The following is an 18,553-nucleotide window of genomic DNA, read 5'->3' as shown; positions in this document are numbered from 1 at the left end:
AAGCACCCACAGAGGCGCCCAGTGTGTCTCCATTATATATTTTCTCTTTTGCTGATGATGCTTCTATTTTATCCTGTCCTAATATTCATCTCGGACACTGAGGTCCAGCGCCGAGGGCCTTCTGGCGGTTCCCTCACTGCGAGAGGCCAAGTTACAGGGAACCAGGCAGAGGGCCTTCTCGGTAGTGGTGCCCTCCCTGCGGAACACCCTCCCTTCAGATATCAAGGAGATAAATAACTATACGACTTTGAGAAGACATCTGAAGGCAGCCAGACGGGTGGCATATAAATTTATTATTGTTGCTATTCCGTCCATCTGACTGGGTTGCCCCAGCCACTCTGGGCAACTTCCAACAGAATATAAAAAGTGCAGCAAAACATCAGACATTAAAAGCTTCCTGATACAGGGCTGCCTTCAGATGTCTTCTAAAAGTCAGATAGTTGTTTATTTCCTTGACATCTGATGGGAGGGCGTTCCGCAGGGCGGGGGCCACTACCGAGAAGGCCCTCTGCCTGGTTCCCTGTAACTTGGCTTCTCGCAGTGAGGGAACCGCCAGAAGGCCCTCGGCTCTGGACCTCAGCGTCCAGGTAGAACGATGGGGGTGGAGACGCTCCTTCAGGTCTACTGGGCCGAGGCCGTTTAGGGCTTGAAAGGTCAGCACCAACACTTTGAATTGTGCTCGGAAACGTACTGGGAGCCAGTGTAGGTCTTTCAAGACCGGTGTTATGTGGTCTCGGCGGCCGCTCCCAGTCACCAGTCTAGCCAATCAATGACTGATAGCCATGATAGCTATGCTCTGCCTCTGTGGTCAGAGGGAGTGATGCTTTTGAAATAGCAGCAGCTGGAAATCCAAGGAGAGAGGTGGTCTTATGCTCAGGTTCCTGCATGACGGTCTCTCATCTGGTTGGCCATCGTGAGAACAGGATACTGGACGAGTTCGGCCCCTGGCCTGGGTTCTTCATACGTTCTCTATTGGGGAGCTTGTAAAAAAATCTCATAAATAAAATGAAATTCCTCTCTCCTTCTTTTCAGATCATTCCTAATTTTTACCCCGCGTTGGAGGCCCATGTGCGGCAAGGAGTCTTCAACTCCCTCACCCACATCGTGGAGAAGCGAGTCCTGGCGTAAGGAGATGGCCAATTTCCCGAGCTATTGAGTCCCCGACCTCCCCGCCAGTCCTCAAGCCACCAGTTCCCTCTAGAGGCAGACTGCCTCTGTCAGCAAGGAACCTTAGGTTTCCAGTGGGCCAGGGTTCCAACTGCTCCCTGCCTAATTTAATTAGCCCCTGTGGATAGCTCAGTTGGCAGAGCGTGAGATTCCTAATCTTGGGGGCTGTGTGTTCGAGCCCCACGTTGGGCAAAATATTCCTGAGTCATAGCGGATTGGACTTGACGACCCCTGTGGTCCATTTCGGTTCCATAATTCTAATGTTTTACTGCGTTTATTTCTGGCAGGGTGGATTTGATTTCAATCAAACTGATTTAAATCACTAGTCAGTAAGACTTGATTTAAATCATTATTTTTTTTACCGAAAGACATTCCTGCTGGTATAATCTTAATATTTACAACCAGATGAAGGTTTCCTTTTTCCAGAGTAGTTTCTACAGTTCTATCAAAAATTACTGATTTGGTAATACTATTAGAAATACATAGATAATTATGAAATTATTGTGAGGTTTAATAAGTTAACTGTTTATATTTGGACCACTTTCTGCTGTACTTCATTGGAAGGAGGAAAACAATCATTTCCTTAATAACAATTTAAACAATTTATTTAACTAAAACAATAACATTATAGTATATGTATCCATGTTTGTTAACTGATGTGGTTAAACTTTTTTTAAAAAAGAACCGCAACTTAGACGAAGTTTCAGCACACCTGAAAAACAAATCCTTATTTCCTGATGAATAGCCTCTGGGCTATAATGTAACTTAAATAGAAAACTATCTTTAGAAAGATTTTTTTCCCTCCAAAAGCATTTTATTTTAAATATCCAATTTAAATTTTAAAAAAATTATTTAAATAAAATCTGATTTTTTGGTTTAAAAAAAATAAAATTGTTGATTTTTATCCAACCTGATTCCTGGGCTCCTTTGGGTGGAGAGGTGGGATATGAACGTAATAAATAAAGCATTGCCTGTTTCTTCACCAACATCACCCTCCGCTTTTTGCAGGCACCTGGCTCCTCTTTTTGACAACCCAAAGCTGGATAAAGAACTCCGGGCCATGCTGAGAGAGAAATTTCCAGAGTTCTGCAGTTCCCCTTCGCCTCCCGTCGAAGGTAGAATCGAGGCAGATGGGTGGAGGGGGTTGGATTATATGACACCTTCAGGGCTGCCTCAGCATAGCCTATCAGCACCCTAAGGAATTACTAAGAAAGGCAGTCCGTCAGGGATGCAGAGCCCGACTGCCAACAGCCGGCATGCCCAATGTCTGGGGGATGATGGGAGTTGTAGTCCAGCAGTATCCGGTAGGAGTTGAGTTCCCCGGCCAATCAGGGATCACGTATTAGATGTCGGGGCTGAAAGTTCCGGGCAGGAGCTGTGCAGCTCTGTTGAAGCAAAACCATGTTGCACTAACCCAGGGGTCAGTGAACTTTTTCAACAGGGGGCCGGTCCACTGTCCCTCAGACCTTGTGGGGGGCCGGACCATATTTTGAAGGGGGAAAAAAATGAACGAATTCCTATGCCCCACAAATAACCCAGAGATGCATTTTAAATAAAAGGACACATTCTACTCATGTAAAAACATGCTGATTCCTGGACCGTCTGTGGGCTGGATTTGGAAGGCGATTGGGCCGGATCCGGCCCTCGGGCCTTAGTTTGCCTACCCATGCACTAACCCATAGTCTGTTTTAAAACTGTGGCTTAGCTATCAACATCTCTCCCACCTCACTTGTGGTCTTGTGGTGAGCCCAGAGCAGTAGCCCAGGAATAGGCCAAGAACAAACCTCAGTTTATTTCTGGCTTACAGCTTCCTTATTTGGCCAACCACGTTCTGGATTCACACGACAATACAAGCCATTTAATCCTGGGTCGTGCTGCTTACAACACCCATGGGTGTGAGGGAAAGCCGTCCAGGGGTGTCCCGATTCCTGATGAAGGGTGAAGCCTTCCAAACAGCTGAGAGTTGGGGGCAGCTTAAGGACAGAACAAATAGATCCATGGCACCTGTTCTTTGCGGTCTAGGTTCCCTGTTTCATTTGATGCACAATCTTGGAGGGCTGCTGCCAGCCTGAGTAGACAGCACTGGACTAGGTGGAGCAGTGGTATGGCTCAGGATTGGGCAAGTGCCTCTGAAGATTGCATTGAAGTCGGGGCTGGGAAGGGCAGCTTTCCATAGGAGAAGCTGACTTATACCTGGTCTGGCATTTGGTCCATTCTAGCTCATACTGTCTTCACTGACCGGCAGCAGCTCTCCGGGAATTTGGGCGGGATAATTCCTAGTCCTTCCTGGAGATGCCGGGTATTGAACCCGGGACCTTCTGTGTGCAAAGCAGACGCTCTACCACTAAACCAAAGCCTTGCAGCGTGGAACAGGACAAAACAGCTTCTGGGAAGCCAGCATTCCTTGCCCCGCTGCCAGCCACTTCTCTTTCTGTTCCTCTTAGCAGTGAAAATTGAGGAGCCGGTTTCCATGGAGATGGACAATCACATGTCCGACAAAGATGACAGTTGCTACGACAACGCAGAGGCCGCCTTCAGCGACGACGAAGAGGACTTGAACAGCAAAGGTGAGGAAGTTTTCCGCAAAAGTTGCTGTGCGTCCCCACAACCTTTCCATGTGGAAAGGTTCTTGTAGACGCAACAGGGTTGTGAGAGGAGAAGCCACCATGCTCACACACAGTCTTGTTTTTCAAGGAGTCTGTTTCCAGCCAACTGTGGCCCTGGGCAAACACAATAACAACAGCAACAGTGGTTTCTGCAAACTATTGTTGTTGTTGCTTAGTCGTTTAGTTGTGTCCAACTCTTTGTGGACCAGAACACGCCAGGCACTCCTGTCTTCCACCGCCTCCCGCAGTTTGGTCAGACTCATGTTCGTAGCTTCGAGAACACTGTCCAACCATCTCGTCCTCTGTCGTCCCCTTCTCCTTGCGCCCTCCATCTTTCCCAACATCAGGGTCTTTTCCAGGGAGTCTTCTCATGAGGTGGTCAAAGTATTGGAGCCTCAGCTTCAGGATCTGTCCTTCCAGAGAGCACTCAGGACTGATTTCCTTCAGAATGGAGAGGTCTGATCTTCTTGCAGTCCATGGGACTCCCAAGAGTCTCCTCCAAGAGTCAAGAGCACCATAATTCAAAAGCATCAATTCTTCGGCAATCAGCCTTCTTTATGGTCCAGCTCTCACTTCCATACATCACTGCTGGGAAAACCATAGCTTTAAGTATAAGGACCTTTGTTGGCAAGGTGATGTCTCTGCTTTTTAAGATGCTGTCTAGGTTTGTCATTGCTTTTCTCCAAAGAAGCAGGTGTCTTTTAATTTCGTGACTGCTGTCACCATCTGCAGTGATCATGGAGCCCAAGAAAGTAAAATCTCTCACTGCCTCCATTTCTTCTCCTTCTATTTGCCAGGAGGTGATGGGACCAGTGGCCATGATCTTTGTTTTTTTTGATGTTGAGCTTCAGACCATATTTTGTGCTCTCCTCTTTCACCCTCATTAAAAGGTTCTTTAATTCCTCCTCACTTTCTGCCATCAAGGTTGTGTCATCTGCATATCTGAGGTTGTTGATATTTCTTCCGGCAGTCTTAATTCCGGCTAGGGATTCATCCAGCCCAGCCTTTCGCATGATGAATTCTGCATATAAGTTAAATAAGCAGAGAGACAATATACAGCAAACTATAGTTTGGGTCTTATCCTAAATATTGAGTGAATCCCTGGTTTAAGATTCCAAACCACGCCTGTTCCCCAGCAGGCATGTTTAGGGCAGAGAGAGAGGGGGAAAGAAGCCTTATCTCAACCATGGTTTGCTCGGCGCAACACTCAACCATGCTTAACACAAACCAGGGCGTAGGCCAAAGCCACGTGAGAGCATGGCTTTCGTCCACCCCTTAACCGTGGTTTAGGTGTTCAGAAAGAAACACATAACCATGGCTAAAGAGGACAAACCTGGTTGAGTGGTTTGCTCACTCATATTTTGTGCTGGCTTGCTTGGTGACCCTTGTCTACGGTTTTTGAGAGGTCTTTCATGCCTTTCTTTTTTTTTAATAAATATTTATTAAAGTTTTCACAATATTACATAATGAAAAAGAAAAAAAGAAAGAATACAAAATAAAAAACAGTTAAAGACAATTCCACCTTTTTGTCACTTATCTTTCATTTGCTTGTTTCCCAGACCTCCTCATACCTCCCTTTTTTGTATTCCAGTTCAATTTATTAGTTCAGCAATTCCTTTCCCTCCTTTTTTTATCCTGATCTTTAATCTTAATATATTATAACATTAAATTTTTACCTGTTAAAAATCCAATTTTTTCATATTCTTTTATACCATTACAGCTAGAAACCACTTAACTTCAATCCAACCCAACCTGAGAGGTCTTTCATGCCTTTCAAGTCCGGCCCCACATATGTGGGGAGGGGTTGTTGTACCAGCAAGAGCTGAAGACCAAGATCTAAGCCCAAAACATTGAGAATGCCTGGCTTCCTTTTGAATGTGTTCTCCTGCTACCCACTGACAGAATGAGGGCATTCCATGTTTGGGGTTCGACTCCTTGGATATGCAGGGAGGCAGGATACGTGCGTCAGTAGAGTCTGGCTGTGGGATCAGGCCAAACACTTACCTGGTCCAGCATCCTGTTGCCATGGGTGCCAACCTCTGGGAACCCCGCAAGCAAATCTCCTTGCGGAATCCGCCTTTCTGATTAAGCGAGGCTTAACATTTCTCATGTGCATTTCTGTGGCTTCATCTCTGAACCCGGCTTGGTGTTCCTCCCTCCCTCGCAGGGAAAAAGCGGGAGTTCCGGTTCCACCCGATCAAAGAGGCCATTGTAGAAGAGCCGGTGGACATCACCCCTTTCCTGGACCAGTTGGACGAGACCCTCAAGGACAAAGTCCTCGTGCTGCAGAAGGGGAGGTCAGTACAGAGGCTGTGGGGCTGAGGAGCATGTGGTTACGTAAGGCAGACACACAAAAACAGAAGACGAGTCCGCTGGATCCGGCCAGCAGCCCATCCAGCCCAGCACCCTGCTCTCGATGTCGCTGACCAGATCTCTCAGTGGGAAGCCCACCTGCGTTCCCCAGTGATTGGTATCTCTGTGACCCTGTCCCCATGCAGCTGGTCTTCAGCTCCCAGCAGGCAGCAGAGGCTGCGGTCAGAGGAGATGAAGGATGTTGAGGTTCCCTTTCCCAGGCTATCGCTGAAGCCAGGAGAGCGAGAGGGATCGGTGCGCACCAGTCCCTCTCGCTCTCCTGGCTTCAGGAATAGCTGGGCAGCCTGCATTCGCTCCATAAGACGCACACACATGTCCCCTTACTTTTTAGGAGGGGGGAAGTGCGTTTTATAGAGCGAAAAATATGGTATTTTGAGAGCGTGTGACTTTCCCGAGCGAGCATTTGGTGACAAAACATGAATTTTTGAACCCTAAACTGCAGTGCCTCTCTGGCCCTCCCTGTTCCTTTTGACGCTTATTGCCCTCCCTACATAGGAAGAGCACCAACCCCCCCCCCAAAAAAAAGCTTCATTCTTTCCTGCCTTCTCCAGCCAGGCCTCCTGGGTGCCATTTCTAGCCTTGATGTGACTTCCCAGTCACCAGTGATGGAATCACAGAATTGTAGAGTTGGAAGGGACCCTGAGGGTCATCTAGTCCAACCCCCCTGCAGTGCAGGAATCTCAGCTAAAGCATCCATGACAGATGGCCACCCAACCTCTGCTTTAAAACCTCCAAGGAAGGAGACTCCGCAACCTCCCGAGGGAGACCATTCGACTGTCAAACAGCTTATTGTCAGTCCTGGGCGTGTTTTACTGCTGTTTGTTCCTGTGACTCCCATAGCATCAGTCAGCGTTAAAGGCAGGCTCTCTGTGTCAGCCCTTTCCTCCCCTGCCCTCGCGACAACCCTGCGGAGTTCGCTGCTCGGGGAAGCAGCTTTCCGAAGACCACCAAGGCAGGCTGTGTGTGTGTGTGTGTGTGTGTGTGTGTGTGTGTGTGTGTGTAATTGTCTCAGCCACGTTTCCCTTCCTTCTCCCCACAAGACCTGGGACCTCCCAGCTTTCCCCTTCCCGGAGTGCCATTCGTAGCTATTGCTCAAGAAGGATGAGTTCAGAATCAGGCCGCCCTCTCCTTGGAATCGGGCGGCTCACAGCTGGGATTTTGGAGCAGGCGGCCTTTGGCCCTGCACTCGCCATTAATTTTGCATGTCATGACTAAGTGCATTTAATAGGTTTGTTTTCCGCAGAGTCTGCAGGATGCATATTTGTGTTTTTTGGGTCCCCCCCCCTTCCTTTATGGCTGGGTGGGAGGAAGGAGACCCATGGCAAAGGGGCGGGGCGGGGGGGGCGGGGAGAGACTTGGCTGCTTGCAGGGAGACGTTGGGCCAGATCCCTGCCATTTGCCAGTCTCTCCATGCTGCTGCGTGATTCCCGTAGAGATAATTTCACTCCTCAGAATTTTTGGGATAGCAAAACTCCCCCGCCCCTCTGGGATCTCTGGTTCGAGAGACCCGTTGCTTGACTGCTGGTCTTGATTAGCGTCAGACCCATTGCAAATGACGAGGCTTCAAGTGAAGACAGAGAGGTCCCATGGATTCCAGTGCGTCTGCTTTTAATCCTGGCTCCCACCAGTTGCATTTACGCCCTTGCTTTTTAGCCCAAACTGGTTGCAATTAAAATCCACATTAAGGTACAATATAATTAGTCCTCTGTTCGTCTCTGTGTGGCAGGTGGGACAGTTTCGCCTGGCCCCTGGCGCTGCTGGTGATGCAGTCTATCTTCGAGGCTTTTGGCTTTCGTATTAAAAAATAAATTATAAGTGTTGCCTCCTTTATGGCTGCACAGAGGAGCTTTTAAAGTGTGTGGGCAACTTCCTGCATATGAGATCACCTTGCCCACGCGCTCTTGAGGCTACCCTTACAGGCGCAATTGCTGGAAACTTTACTCTTTAATGCTCCCTCCAAGGAAATATGCCTGGCAACATCATTACAGGGCTTTGGGTGCCTGGCTCAGGCATTCCTGTTTTCCCCTGGCATTTGGCCCTTCTTGCTGGATCGTAGCTTTGTGTGATTCTGCTGCGGTGTTCATTTTTTCAGCGGGGGTTAGGGCAGGATTTATCCTTCTCTCATCCTGTTCTTCGATTTCGTTTCATTTCACTTTTAATTTGTATGCCACCTTTCTATATTGCTGCTCACGAGCCGGTTTACAAGCTGAAGAAAACGACAAAACAGATGCGCCTGATAACCTTATCCCATACAAAAAAAATGTCACGATAAAATGATTACTTTAAAATAAACAACAATAAAAAATGTCAGTGCAGCGTGCAACAATACCCAGCGGTAGCTCGGTTTCCGAGTGTCTCGGAACCCAAATGTTTTGAAACCCGAACGCTGAAAACTCGGAAGTAATTGCTTCCGTTCTCGAATGCGCCTTGGAAGTCGGACGGCCTCTGCTGTGTGGTTTTTCCCCTCTTTTTCTCCACTGACTTTGTTGACCGCCCTTTGAGCCCCGGTTGTTGAACGTTTCGGAAGTCAAATGGTCTTCCGGAACAGATTACATTTGACAACCGAGGTACCACTGTATGAACAACAACCAAAAAAAACCATGAAGAAATATTAAAATGAGTACAAATATGTATTATAGAGTGGTACTTCTGGTTACGTACTTAATTCGTTCCGAAGGTCCGTTCTTAACCTGAAACTGTTCTTAATCTGAAGTACCACTTTAGCTAATGGGGCCTCCTGCTGCCGCTGCACCGCCGCCACGTAATTTCTGTTCTCATCCTGAAGCAAAGTTCTTAACCTGAAGCACTATTTCTGGGTTAGCGGAGTCTGTAACCTGAAGCGTCTGTAACCCGAGGTACCACTGTACTTAGATGAGCATTTATAGCGGGGGTGGAGAATCTCAGGCCCAGGACCCAGATGCGGCCCTCAAAGCCGCTCTGTCAGGCCCCTGGGACTCTCCACACACCATGCTCTCTGGCTGATGTAAGACGAGCACATCATCTGTTAGTTGGCAGGCCTCAGGAAATCCCTGCTGTGCCACCAGCTTGGGAGGCGACCCTCCCAAAATCCCAAACAGGACGTCCTCTCTGGGCTCTGGTGAGGGTCTGCTTGCGAGCCAGGAGGACTCTCCAGGGTGCTCCGCATTTCCAGGATCTGCTCCCGGGTTCCCGGCAGTGCAGAAGTGGTGCACATAAACGGGGAGCAGCCTATGTTCGGAGGCATCGCTGCCTCTGGCACCTGCAACTGCGACAGAGAAGAATGTGCAGGACAGGCGAAACCTAAGCAGAGGTTTACTTCTCAATCCAATCCCCTTCCTGCCCACGTCTCACACCTAGCGTTTCGGGTCCAAAACGCGGGGAGGCGTCTGCCAACGTGTGGGAGCTGGGCTGCCAGCAAGTGGGGCCAAGGCTGCTGGCTCGAGACCTCCACTTGCTCACGAACATGTCTCTCAGCGATGATGGGCCTCCAAAGCGGAGCCAGTAACAACTTGGATGGCTTTTAAAGGAGGATTAGGAAAACTCATGGAGGCTGCAAATGGCTTCTAGCCGACGCAGCCGCCTTTCCCCTCCTTTCCCTATCAGCTCCTGAGAACCACAAGCGGGGAGAGAACTCCTGTTGCACTCCCAGCTCCTGCTTCCCGTCTGGCCTCTGCGAGAACAGGATACTGGACTAGAAGGGCCCTGTGGCCTGATCCAGCAACCAAGCTTTTCTCGTGCCCAGGTTATTAGATCTTATTTTGGTGGAAGGTGTTAAAAGCTGGGCAGCTTTCTGCGTCTGTTTTGCTGGGTGTTGCTTACGCCGACTGAAGATGCTCTCAGTGTGCTCCGAGCTCGCTTGGCGTACAGAGCCCCAGTGCTTTCATCTCCCTTGCTATCTCTCACCCTCTCTCCTTTAACGTGGATTTCCTCTTCTTTTCTCGGCCTGCAGCGACACAGAAGCTCAGTGTGAGGTCATGCAGGAAATCGTGGACCAAGTCCTGGAGGTAACAGCTCCCTTCCTCTCGGAAAGTGGCAGAAGGAGGCAGGAGGAACATTGGGTGGGGGTGGGGGGGTTGCTCCTGGAGGGACCCACGTAGGGAGTGACAAATGCTAGGTGGGTGCCCTTAATAAGGCCGGTGGCATCCGCCCCTCCAGTCACTAGTTCGGCTCAGGAATTGCCAGGGGAGGTTCCTGGCAGCCACACTGCGGTGAAGTTTTCTCTCTGCTGTCGGAAGAAAGGAGACAAGGGCCGTGTTCGCACGGCACATTTAAAGCGCTATACCGCTTTAAACAGGCACGTCTTCCCCTGCAAAGAATCCTGGGAGCTGTAGCTCATTAAGGGTGCTGAAAGTTGCTAGGAGGCCACCCCATTCCTCTCCCAGAACTACAATTCCCAGAGTTCCCTGGGAAGAGGGATTAACTGTTAAGTCATGCTGGGAATTGCGGCTCTGTGAGGGGGATAGGGGTCTCCTAACAACTCTTAACAAACAACAGACCCTGGGATTTTTGGCGGGGAAGGATTCCAGCTGTCGAGAGTGGTATGTATGGCTCCTCAAATGTCTGGCCTGACCTGGTGTACACACCATGCATTTAAAGCCCATTTATGCCTCCTCCCCTCCTGGGATACTGTAGTTTAAGGGTGGTAGGTAGGAATGGGAGCTGTGAGAGGGGCGAGTTCCCAGGATCCTTTGCAGGGGGGATGGGTGTATTCAGTCTCTAAATTAGCAGAATGGGACTGGTTGCTATTCTAAAGCGTGCCTGCAACATTTTCTGATGGCACCCCATCCACCCTGAGCGCCGGCAGCGAAACGGCTCCTCATCCCAATATTGGGCTTGGCTTTATTGACACCTGACTGCTGCCGCCGCCACCACCATCCCCCACCCAGTCTGGACAGGCATCACGGTGGGGACGGTGGCAGTGCCCCGGCCTGTTGCCAAACTTCGCGTCGTTCTGTTTTCCTCTTCCGCACAGGAGGATTTCGACCAGGAGCAGCTGTCGGTCCTCGCTTCCTGCTTGCAGGAGCTCTTCAAAGTTCACTTCCGCGGAGAGGTCCTGCCGGAAGAAATCACAGAAGAGTAAGCAGTTTGGGGAAAGGGGGGGGGACAGTATCACCCCTTAACCTCCTCTTCTCCAGGCTAAACATGCCCAGCTCCCTTAGCCGTTCCTCATAAGGCATCGTTTCCAGGCCTTTGACCATTTTGGTTGCCCTCCTCTGGACACGTTCCAGTTTGTCAGTGTCCTTCTTGAACTGTGGTGCCCAGAACTGGACACAGTACTCCAGGTGAGGTCTGACCTTCGGTTGTTCTAGCTGGTCCTTCTGTTCTGCAAGAATGCAAAGGAATTCCTGAAGGACCCAGCCCAGGCATGGACCAAATTGCACCTGGGGACTTCTCATTGTGGGGTATCTGGTTGGCCACTGGCCTGATCCAGCAGCTGAGATTTTCTAGATTTCTCATGAGTAACGGTGAGGGAGGGTTCTGGCCTTCACATTTTGCCTATGGACATCGTAGAGGTACCTGGCTGGCCATTGACTCCAGCAGCTCGGCTGTTCTGAGGCCAGTATTATTATTATTATTATTATTATTATTATTATTATTATTATTATTATTATTAACATTTTATTTTTATTGATACTCATCAAAAAGACATGCAAAAGTTTATACCCAATACCAGATTAAAAGAAATATTTTTAAAATCTTATTAAAAAGAAACAGGAGCAGAGAGAAGGAAGAAGGAAGAAGAGAAACAGAAGAAAGAAAATGAAAATGAAATATAAAGGGGTGGGAAAGGGGAGGGAAGAAAAAGGTGACAAGGCTTCTGATTCCCTGTCAGCTAAATATAATAACCTGTTCAAAGTATTCACTCAACTTGGCATCCAACTGTTTTGTTTTCTACAAACCAATATTTTTTCACTCTTCAAATCCAGTTATTACAAGTTCATTTTCTCTTTCACACAAAAAGTCCATAATACGTTTCCAATCCTTAATAAATGTCCGTAATTATTTTTCTCTGATTAAACATGTTAAATTTGCCATCTCAGTCAGCAAAGTCCAATAATTTTATCATTCCTCCATAGTCGGTAGGGCTGTATCTTTCCATTTTTATGTATGTAACAATCTCGCTGCTCTAATCATATACAGTGGTGCCTCGCAAGACGAAATTAATCCGTTCCGCGAGTCTCTTCGTCTTGCGGTTTTTTCGTCTTGCGAAGCACGGCTATTAGCGGCTTAGCGGCTATTAACGGCTTAGCGGCTTTAAGAAAAAGGAAACAAACTCGCAAGAACTCGCAAGACGAAACGTCTCGCGAAGCAAGCCCATAGGGAAATTCATCTTGCGAAGCACCTCAAAAAACGAAAAATCCTTGCGTCTAGCGAGTTTTTCGTCTTGCGAGGCATTCGTCTTGCGGGGCACCACTGTATTGAAGTAATCTTCCATAACTCTTCTTATGGAGCGGGGATTTGAACCCTGGTCTCCCCCAGGTCCTAGTCTGACGCTCTAACCACTACACCACACTGGCTGTGGTTGACCTGGTGTGCCTATTTCTCCTGAGACACGCTCCCTCTCTATTTCCCTGCAGGTCTCTAGAGGAATCCGTGGGGAAGCCACTTTACCTAATATTTAGGTGAGTCTCACGCTTTCTGTCCTCTCCATTCTGATTTCGAAGCCGCCGAGCCCAAGATGGGGGACTAGACAGGCCTTTGGCCTGATCCTGCAGCCAGGCTCTTCTTTAGTTCTCATGTCCCTCGATTTCAGTTGCCGAAGGGCAGGCAGCAGGAAAGGGCTGCTTCTTCACGGCCTTTTCATCTGGTTGGTTGCTGCGGGTGGATTAGGTGTTGACATTTGGTCTGACCAGCAGGGGGCTCTTCATGTGTCCCTTTGACTGGGTACAGGTGGGCTTCCAAGATTGGGGGAGTCCGGGTTCCAGGGGAGACTTGAACACCCCCCAGTACTTCATTTTTTAAATAATAATAAAAACAAACCAGAGTTTTCTCCAATTGCTTGTGGCCATGATCTCAAAAATGCAAGAGTACCGTGGCTAGCTGGTCTTGAAGAATACCATGGCTAGCTGTTCTTCAAGAATACCATGGCTAGCTGTTCTTCAAGAATACCATGGCTAGCTGTTCTTCAAGAATACCATGGCTAGCTGTTCTTCAAGAATACCATGGCTTGCTGTTCTTCAAGAGTACCGTGGCTAGCTGGTCTTGAAGAATACCATGGCTAGCTGTTCTTCAAGAGTACCGTGGCTAGCTGTTCTTGAAGAATACCATGGCTAGCTGTTCTTCAAGAATACCATGGCTAGCTGTTCTTGAAGAATACCATGGCTAGCTGTTCTTGAAGAATACCGTGGCTAGCTGTTCTTCAAGAGTACCATGGCTTGCTGTTCTTCAAGAATACCATGGCTAGCTGTTCTTCAAGAGTACCATGGCTAGCTGTTCTTCAAGAATACCATGGCTAGCTGTTCTTCAAGAGTACCATGGCTAGCTATTCTTCAAGAGTACCATGGCTAGCTGTTCTTCAAGAATACCGTGGCTAGCTGTTCTTCAAGAATACCGTGGCTAGCTGTTCTTCAAGAATACCATGGCTAGCTGTTCTTCAAGAGTACCATGGCTTGCTGTTCTTCAAGAGTACCATGGCTAGCTGTTCTTCAAGAGTACCGTGGCTAGCTGTTCTTCAAGAGTACCGTGGCTAGCTGTTCTTCAAGAGTACCATGGCTTGCTGTTCTTCCTACTAGCTGCTGGCAAGCGACAGCTATGGGAGAGAAAGCCCAGACAGCAGAGCTGATGGAGCAGCCCTGCTTCCCTTCTCTCCCATTTCTGCAGCCTGATGGAGAGAGTAGCCCCCCGATGGAGCATGGCTGTAGCACACCGTAGTTGTTTTCTGTTGTAAGGGCCCTGGGTGCGAGAGTGCAAGGGTCTGGGTGTGAAACCTGCCGGATAGACGTCCCCAGTGCTTAAGGCACAAAATGGCATATCCCTTCGGAATCTCTGCCTGGACTGTAAAAGCACAACACACCCGTACACACTGTGGTTGTGGGGTTGTCTTTGAACCTAACCCAGTACAGCATCAGCCTCCCTTCCTGCCCCCTTCCAGGAACCTCTGCCAGATGCAGGAGGATAACAGCAGCTTCTCCGTGCTCCTGGATCTGTTGTCAGAGCTCTACCAGAAGCAGCCCAAGATCGGTTACCACCTTCTCTACTACCTAAAAGCCAGGTAAGAGCACAAACAATCAGCGAGCCTGGAATTTTTTTTTAAGAGGGAAGCCTTGGGAAACTACCTAAGTCAGGGATGGGGGACCTTGTATGTAAATGCACAGCACACCCGTTTCCACATATGCACACCCCTCCCTGTCATCCGTCCAGGATAGCAAGAGACTGGCGCCAAACAGAGACAGGGCCATGGCTTGGGGAGAGTTCCGAGGGCCAGACAGAGTGGCCTGGAGGGCCACATTCAACCTCATCTAGTGAGATCGTGGCTGGGACAGGCAGTGGGGAGGAAACCTCACATCTCACCGCTTTCCACTGTGAGCCATCACATCCACACACCATGCATTTCGAGGGTGTGGCTTCCCACACCCCTCCAAAAAAATCCTGGGAACCGTAGTTTGCCACTCATTGAGCAACAGTTCTCAGCGTTCGCGAACTACAGTTCCCAAGAGTCCTTGCAGGGGGGAGGTGTGTGCTTTAATGCGTGGTGTGGACGAGACGTTTTCCCTTGGCCCGTTGTATCGCAATCCCCAGGCAAAGCCCATACAGCAAACATGGGGTGAACTTCCAACCCTCTAGATGTTGCCGAACCCCCAGCAGCTGGTGGCCCAGGAATGATGGTTGTGATGTACTGTATTTTTCGCCCCATAAGATGCACCTAGTTTTTAGAGGGGGAATGCAAGAAAAGAAATATTCTTTAAAGGGAGCGCTGAGCAGAGCATGTATGCATTCCAGGCTCTGCTCAGAGCTCCCTTTAATGAGCTGCGTGGAGCGTGTGTGTGGCGCTTGCAGGCTTTTCCCCGAGGAGGGAGAAGGGCAGCCCGTCACTGACAGGTTGCCTTTCTCCCTCCTCGGGAAAAAGCCCCAAAGAGCTCCGTGCGGCTCTTTAAATGGAGCACGGCTCTTGCTGGCTTTTGCAGGAGGTGGGAAAAGGGACAGAGTGCGGCTAAGCCAAAAGCTAGAACAGCGAGAGGGAGTGCAGCGCAGCTTCTGGGATAGCTGCGCAGCCTGCATTCTCTCCATAAGACGCACACACATTTCCCCTTACTTTTTAGGAGGGAAAAGTGCGTCTTACAGAGCGAAAAATACGGTATTCCAGCAATGTACAAAAAGCCAAAGGATGTCCCCCCCACCTGCGGCATGTGGTATCCCTGAATGATACCTAGACGGCGTCGTTCTGCCACTTTGGGAGCAAGGGAGAAGACAAGGTTGGGGTGGAGAGTTCAGAGAGGACCAGAAGTTCGGCAGGCAGGGCTCCACGCAGCTCAGGATCAAGGCTTTGGGGCCATCGGGACGCGAGCAAAGGACAGATTTTGCACAACAGGAGAAGGGCAGATCGCAGCCCCAAGGAAACCAGCTAGAGCTCTTGTGTCTCAGGCACGCGCTCCTTCTGCACAGAGGAACGGGCTCTGCTCCTGTGCTTGCTCACTTGTCTCTTCCCCCTCCATCTTCCTCTTTTAAAAAACATTTCAGCAAAGCAGCGGCCGGGAAGATGAACCTCTACGAGTCCTTTGCCCAGGCCACGCAGCTGGGCGACCTGCACACCTGCCTGATGATGGACATGAAGGCTTGCCAGGAGGACGACGTCCGGCTCCTCTGCTTCCTCACTCCTTCCATATACACTGAGGTGAGACCCAGAGGGAGAGGTGGCAAAGGCTGCCCTTTCTCTGCACCCCTTTTTGAAACTCAAACTGGACTCGGCTCTGCTACCCCGTCATCTCACTCTGGTTGTGCAGCAGGGGGGAAAGCAAGCTGCCTATCACAGATGGATGCGACCAGTTTGGTAGCATTCTGCCCCAGGAGCTGCAGCCCTCCAGCTGTTACTGGACTCCATCTCCCGTCATCCCTGACCATGCTGGGTGGGGCTGATGGGAGATGGTGTTTCAACAATAGCTAGAGGGGGGCCATGATCTCCCCATCCCTGCTTTGTGCCTCTGTAAGTGCATTTAATATGTGATCCCTGATTGGCTTGGACAGGGGTCTAGGAAAGGATGGTGAACCTGTGGCCCTCCAAATGTTTCTGGACTCCCATCATCCATGACCACGCTGGTTGGGGCTGATAGGAATTGGAGTCTCAGTAACAGCTAGAGAGGGCCATGGTCTCCCCATCACTGCTTTGCCTCGGTCCAGTATCTCTGAAGGAGTGTCTCCAACCCCATCGTTCTACCCAGACACTGAGGTCCAGCTCCGAGGGCCTTCTGGCGGTTCCCTCACTGCGAGAAGCCAAGTTGCAGGGAACCAGGCAGAAGGCCTTCTCGGTAGTGGCACCTGCCCTGTGGAACACCCTCCCACCAGATGTCAAAGAGAACAACAACTACCAGACTTTTGGAAGACATCTGAAGGCAGCCCTGTTTAGGGAAGCTTTTAATGTCTGATGTATTACTGTATTTCAATATTTTGTTGGAAGCCATCCAGTGTGGTTGGGGAAGCCCAGCCAGATGAGTGGGGTAATAATAATAATAATAATAATAATAATAATAATAATAATAGTAATAAGGGATCCCTGATTGGCTGGTAGAGGTGTCTAGGAGAGGGTGGAGAACCTGTGGATTCCCAACTCCATCGTCCCTGACCATTGGCAGCACCAGTTTCTGGGACTGATGGGAGTTGGAGTCCGACAGCATCCGGAGGCCTCCCCAGCTAACAGCGACCCCTAGCATTTTTCGTGCTTGCCTCTTCTTTCGAGGCAGGTCTCTTTAAGGCCCCGCCCTCTCCCCTTTCCTCTACCAGGACCTTTGCTTCCCTTACACCCTCCTACACTGCTTCCCCTGGTGTGTTTTTCTCACGGGCTCCTTGAGCGATCGCATATGCCTCGCAGTCCCCGAGCCATCTCTGGACGCGGCCGGGCTCCGGGGAGGTTTTACGCTGCCTGTTCTCCAGGCCGTTAGGTTTAATGAAACGTTTTATTGCTTCCATTGCTCAGCAGCCGACAGGCCAGCGGGGCGGGGCGAAGCCCTCGTTTGCCAGAGGCCTTTCCCCCAGAACAACCAGACCGCATTATCCTCTGCAGCCACCGGCTTTACCCCTTTTCGGCGCGAGAACCTCAGTGCCTTTTTCTTTCCCATTGCCTGTCTATCACTCTGCTCTCTTTGGTCCTTGGGGGAAGGACCCATAGCTCAGTGGGAGGGCATTTGCTTTGGACACAGAAAGTCCCAGGTTCTCTCCCTGGCATCGCCAGGTAGGGCTGGGAATATCCCCTGCTTGAAAGTCCTGGAGAGCAGAGACAATACTGAACTTGATGGACCCAGTGGTCTAAGGTTTCTCCCCTATGTTCCTCTTTAGTTCAGAACCATGAAGACGAGGAGCTGAGGGTTTGGGTTTCTTTTAGGGCTGTGGCTCCGTGGCATCATAGAATGAATGACTCTCATCCAGCCACGGAGGCAGAGCCTAGCCATTGTGGAGGGTGGCCCTCAATAGCCTCCGCAAAATTGTCCCATCCATTTCCTCCACTTAACCTGAGAGACTTCCCCCCCAGGGATTACGCAACACAAAACCTCCAGATGGCAAACCAAAGGCCTTTACAGTGGCGCCTCGCAAGACGAAATTAATCCATTCCGCGAGTCTCTTCGTCTTGCGGTTTTTTCGTCTTGCGAAGCACAGCTATTAGCGGCTTAGCGGCTATTAACGGCTTAGTGGCTCTTAGCGGCTTTAAGAAAAAGGAAACAAGCTCACAAGAACTCGCAATAGGTTTCGTCTTGCGAAGCAAGCCCATAGGAAAATTTGTCTTGCGGAACGACTCGAAAAACAGAAAACTCTTTCGTCTTGCGCGTTTTTCGTCTTGCGAGGCATTCGTTTTGCGAGGTACCACTGTATCGCCTAACAGACTTCTATAAAAATAACAAACCCTTGTCAACACAAGAAATACGAGACAAACTAGAGGACACCCAAATGCCCTGGTTAACACATCACCAACTACATGCCCTCTTAAACAACCAAGTAGTAAAATCGGCAGCAGCTAGGCCCCTGGCAACCTTCGGAAACCTCCTCCTAACTACAAAGGGACATGGCAAAGGGATGGTATCCGCAGTATTACAAAATACTACCCCAAAACCCCACGAACCCCCTTAAAACAATGGGAAGACGACATAGTTCTGCCGCTCAAGATAGAGGGAGAGAACGACGACCTCTCTGCAAAGTGGGAGAGTTGCCGCCACATCTAAAACCGTATTTTTGTCTTTGCGTTGCTGGCGTTTCGCTTCCTGTTTCGAATGGAGTTGCAAGTG

General features: G+C 49.6%; 1 protein-coding gene across 3 annotated transcripts in view; it reads left to right on the top strand.

The window, feature by feature from the left end:
* Positions 1-18,553, top strand: part of INTS3 (integrator complex subunit 3) — a 91,020-nt gene that overhangs the window by 49,121 nt on the left and 23,346 nt on the right. For 2 of the 3 annotated variants that reach the window (XM_082202094.1, XM_082202096.1), the window contains 9 exons: positions 1,033-1,124; positions 2,176-2,282; positions 3,612-3,734; positions 5,941-6,070; positions 10,075-10,129; positions 11,098-11,201; positions 12,704-12,748; positions 14,218-14,337; positions 15,804-15,957. In XM_082202094.1, the coding sequence (XP_082058220.1) occupies positions 1,033-1,124; positions 2,176-2,282; positions 3,612-3,734; positions 5,941-6,070; positions 10,075-10,129; positions 11,098-11,201; positions 12,704-12,748; positions 14,218-14,337; positions 15,804-15,957 (930 nt within the window). The remainder of the gene's footprint in view (positions 1-1,032; positions 1,125-2,175; positions 2,283-3,611; positions 3,735-5,940; positions 6,071-10,074; positions 10,130-11,097; positions 11,202-12,703; positions 12,749-14,217; positions 14,338-15,803; positions 15,958-18,553) is intronic. The other variant, XM_082202095.1, reaches the window with a different exon arrangement.

The sequence above is a fragment of the Podarcis vaucheri genome (assembly GCF_965113315.1).
Source record: "Podarcis vaucheri genome assembly, chromosome: 16".
Classification (NCBI taxonomy): Eukaryota; Metazoa; Chordata; class Lepidosauria; order Squamata; family Lacertidae; genus Podarcis; species Podarcis vaucheri.
This window is presented reverse-complemented; position numbering and strand designations above follow the sequence as displayed.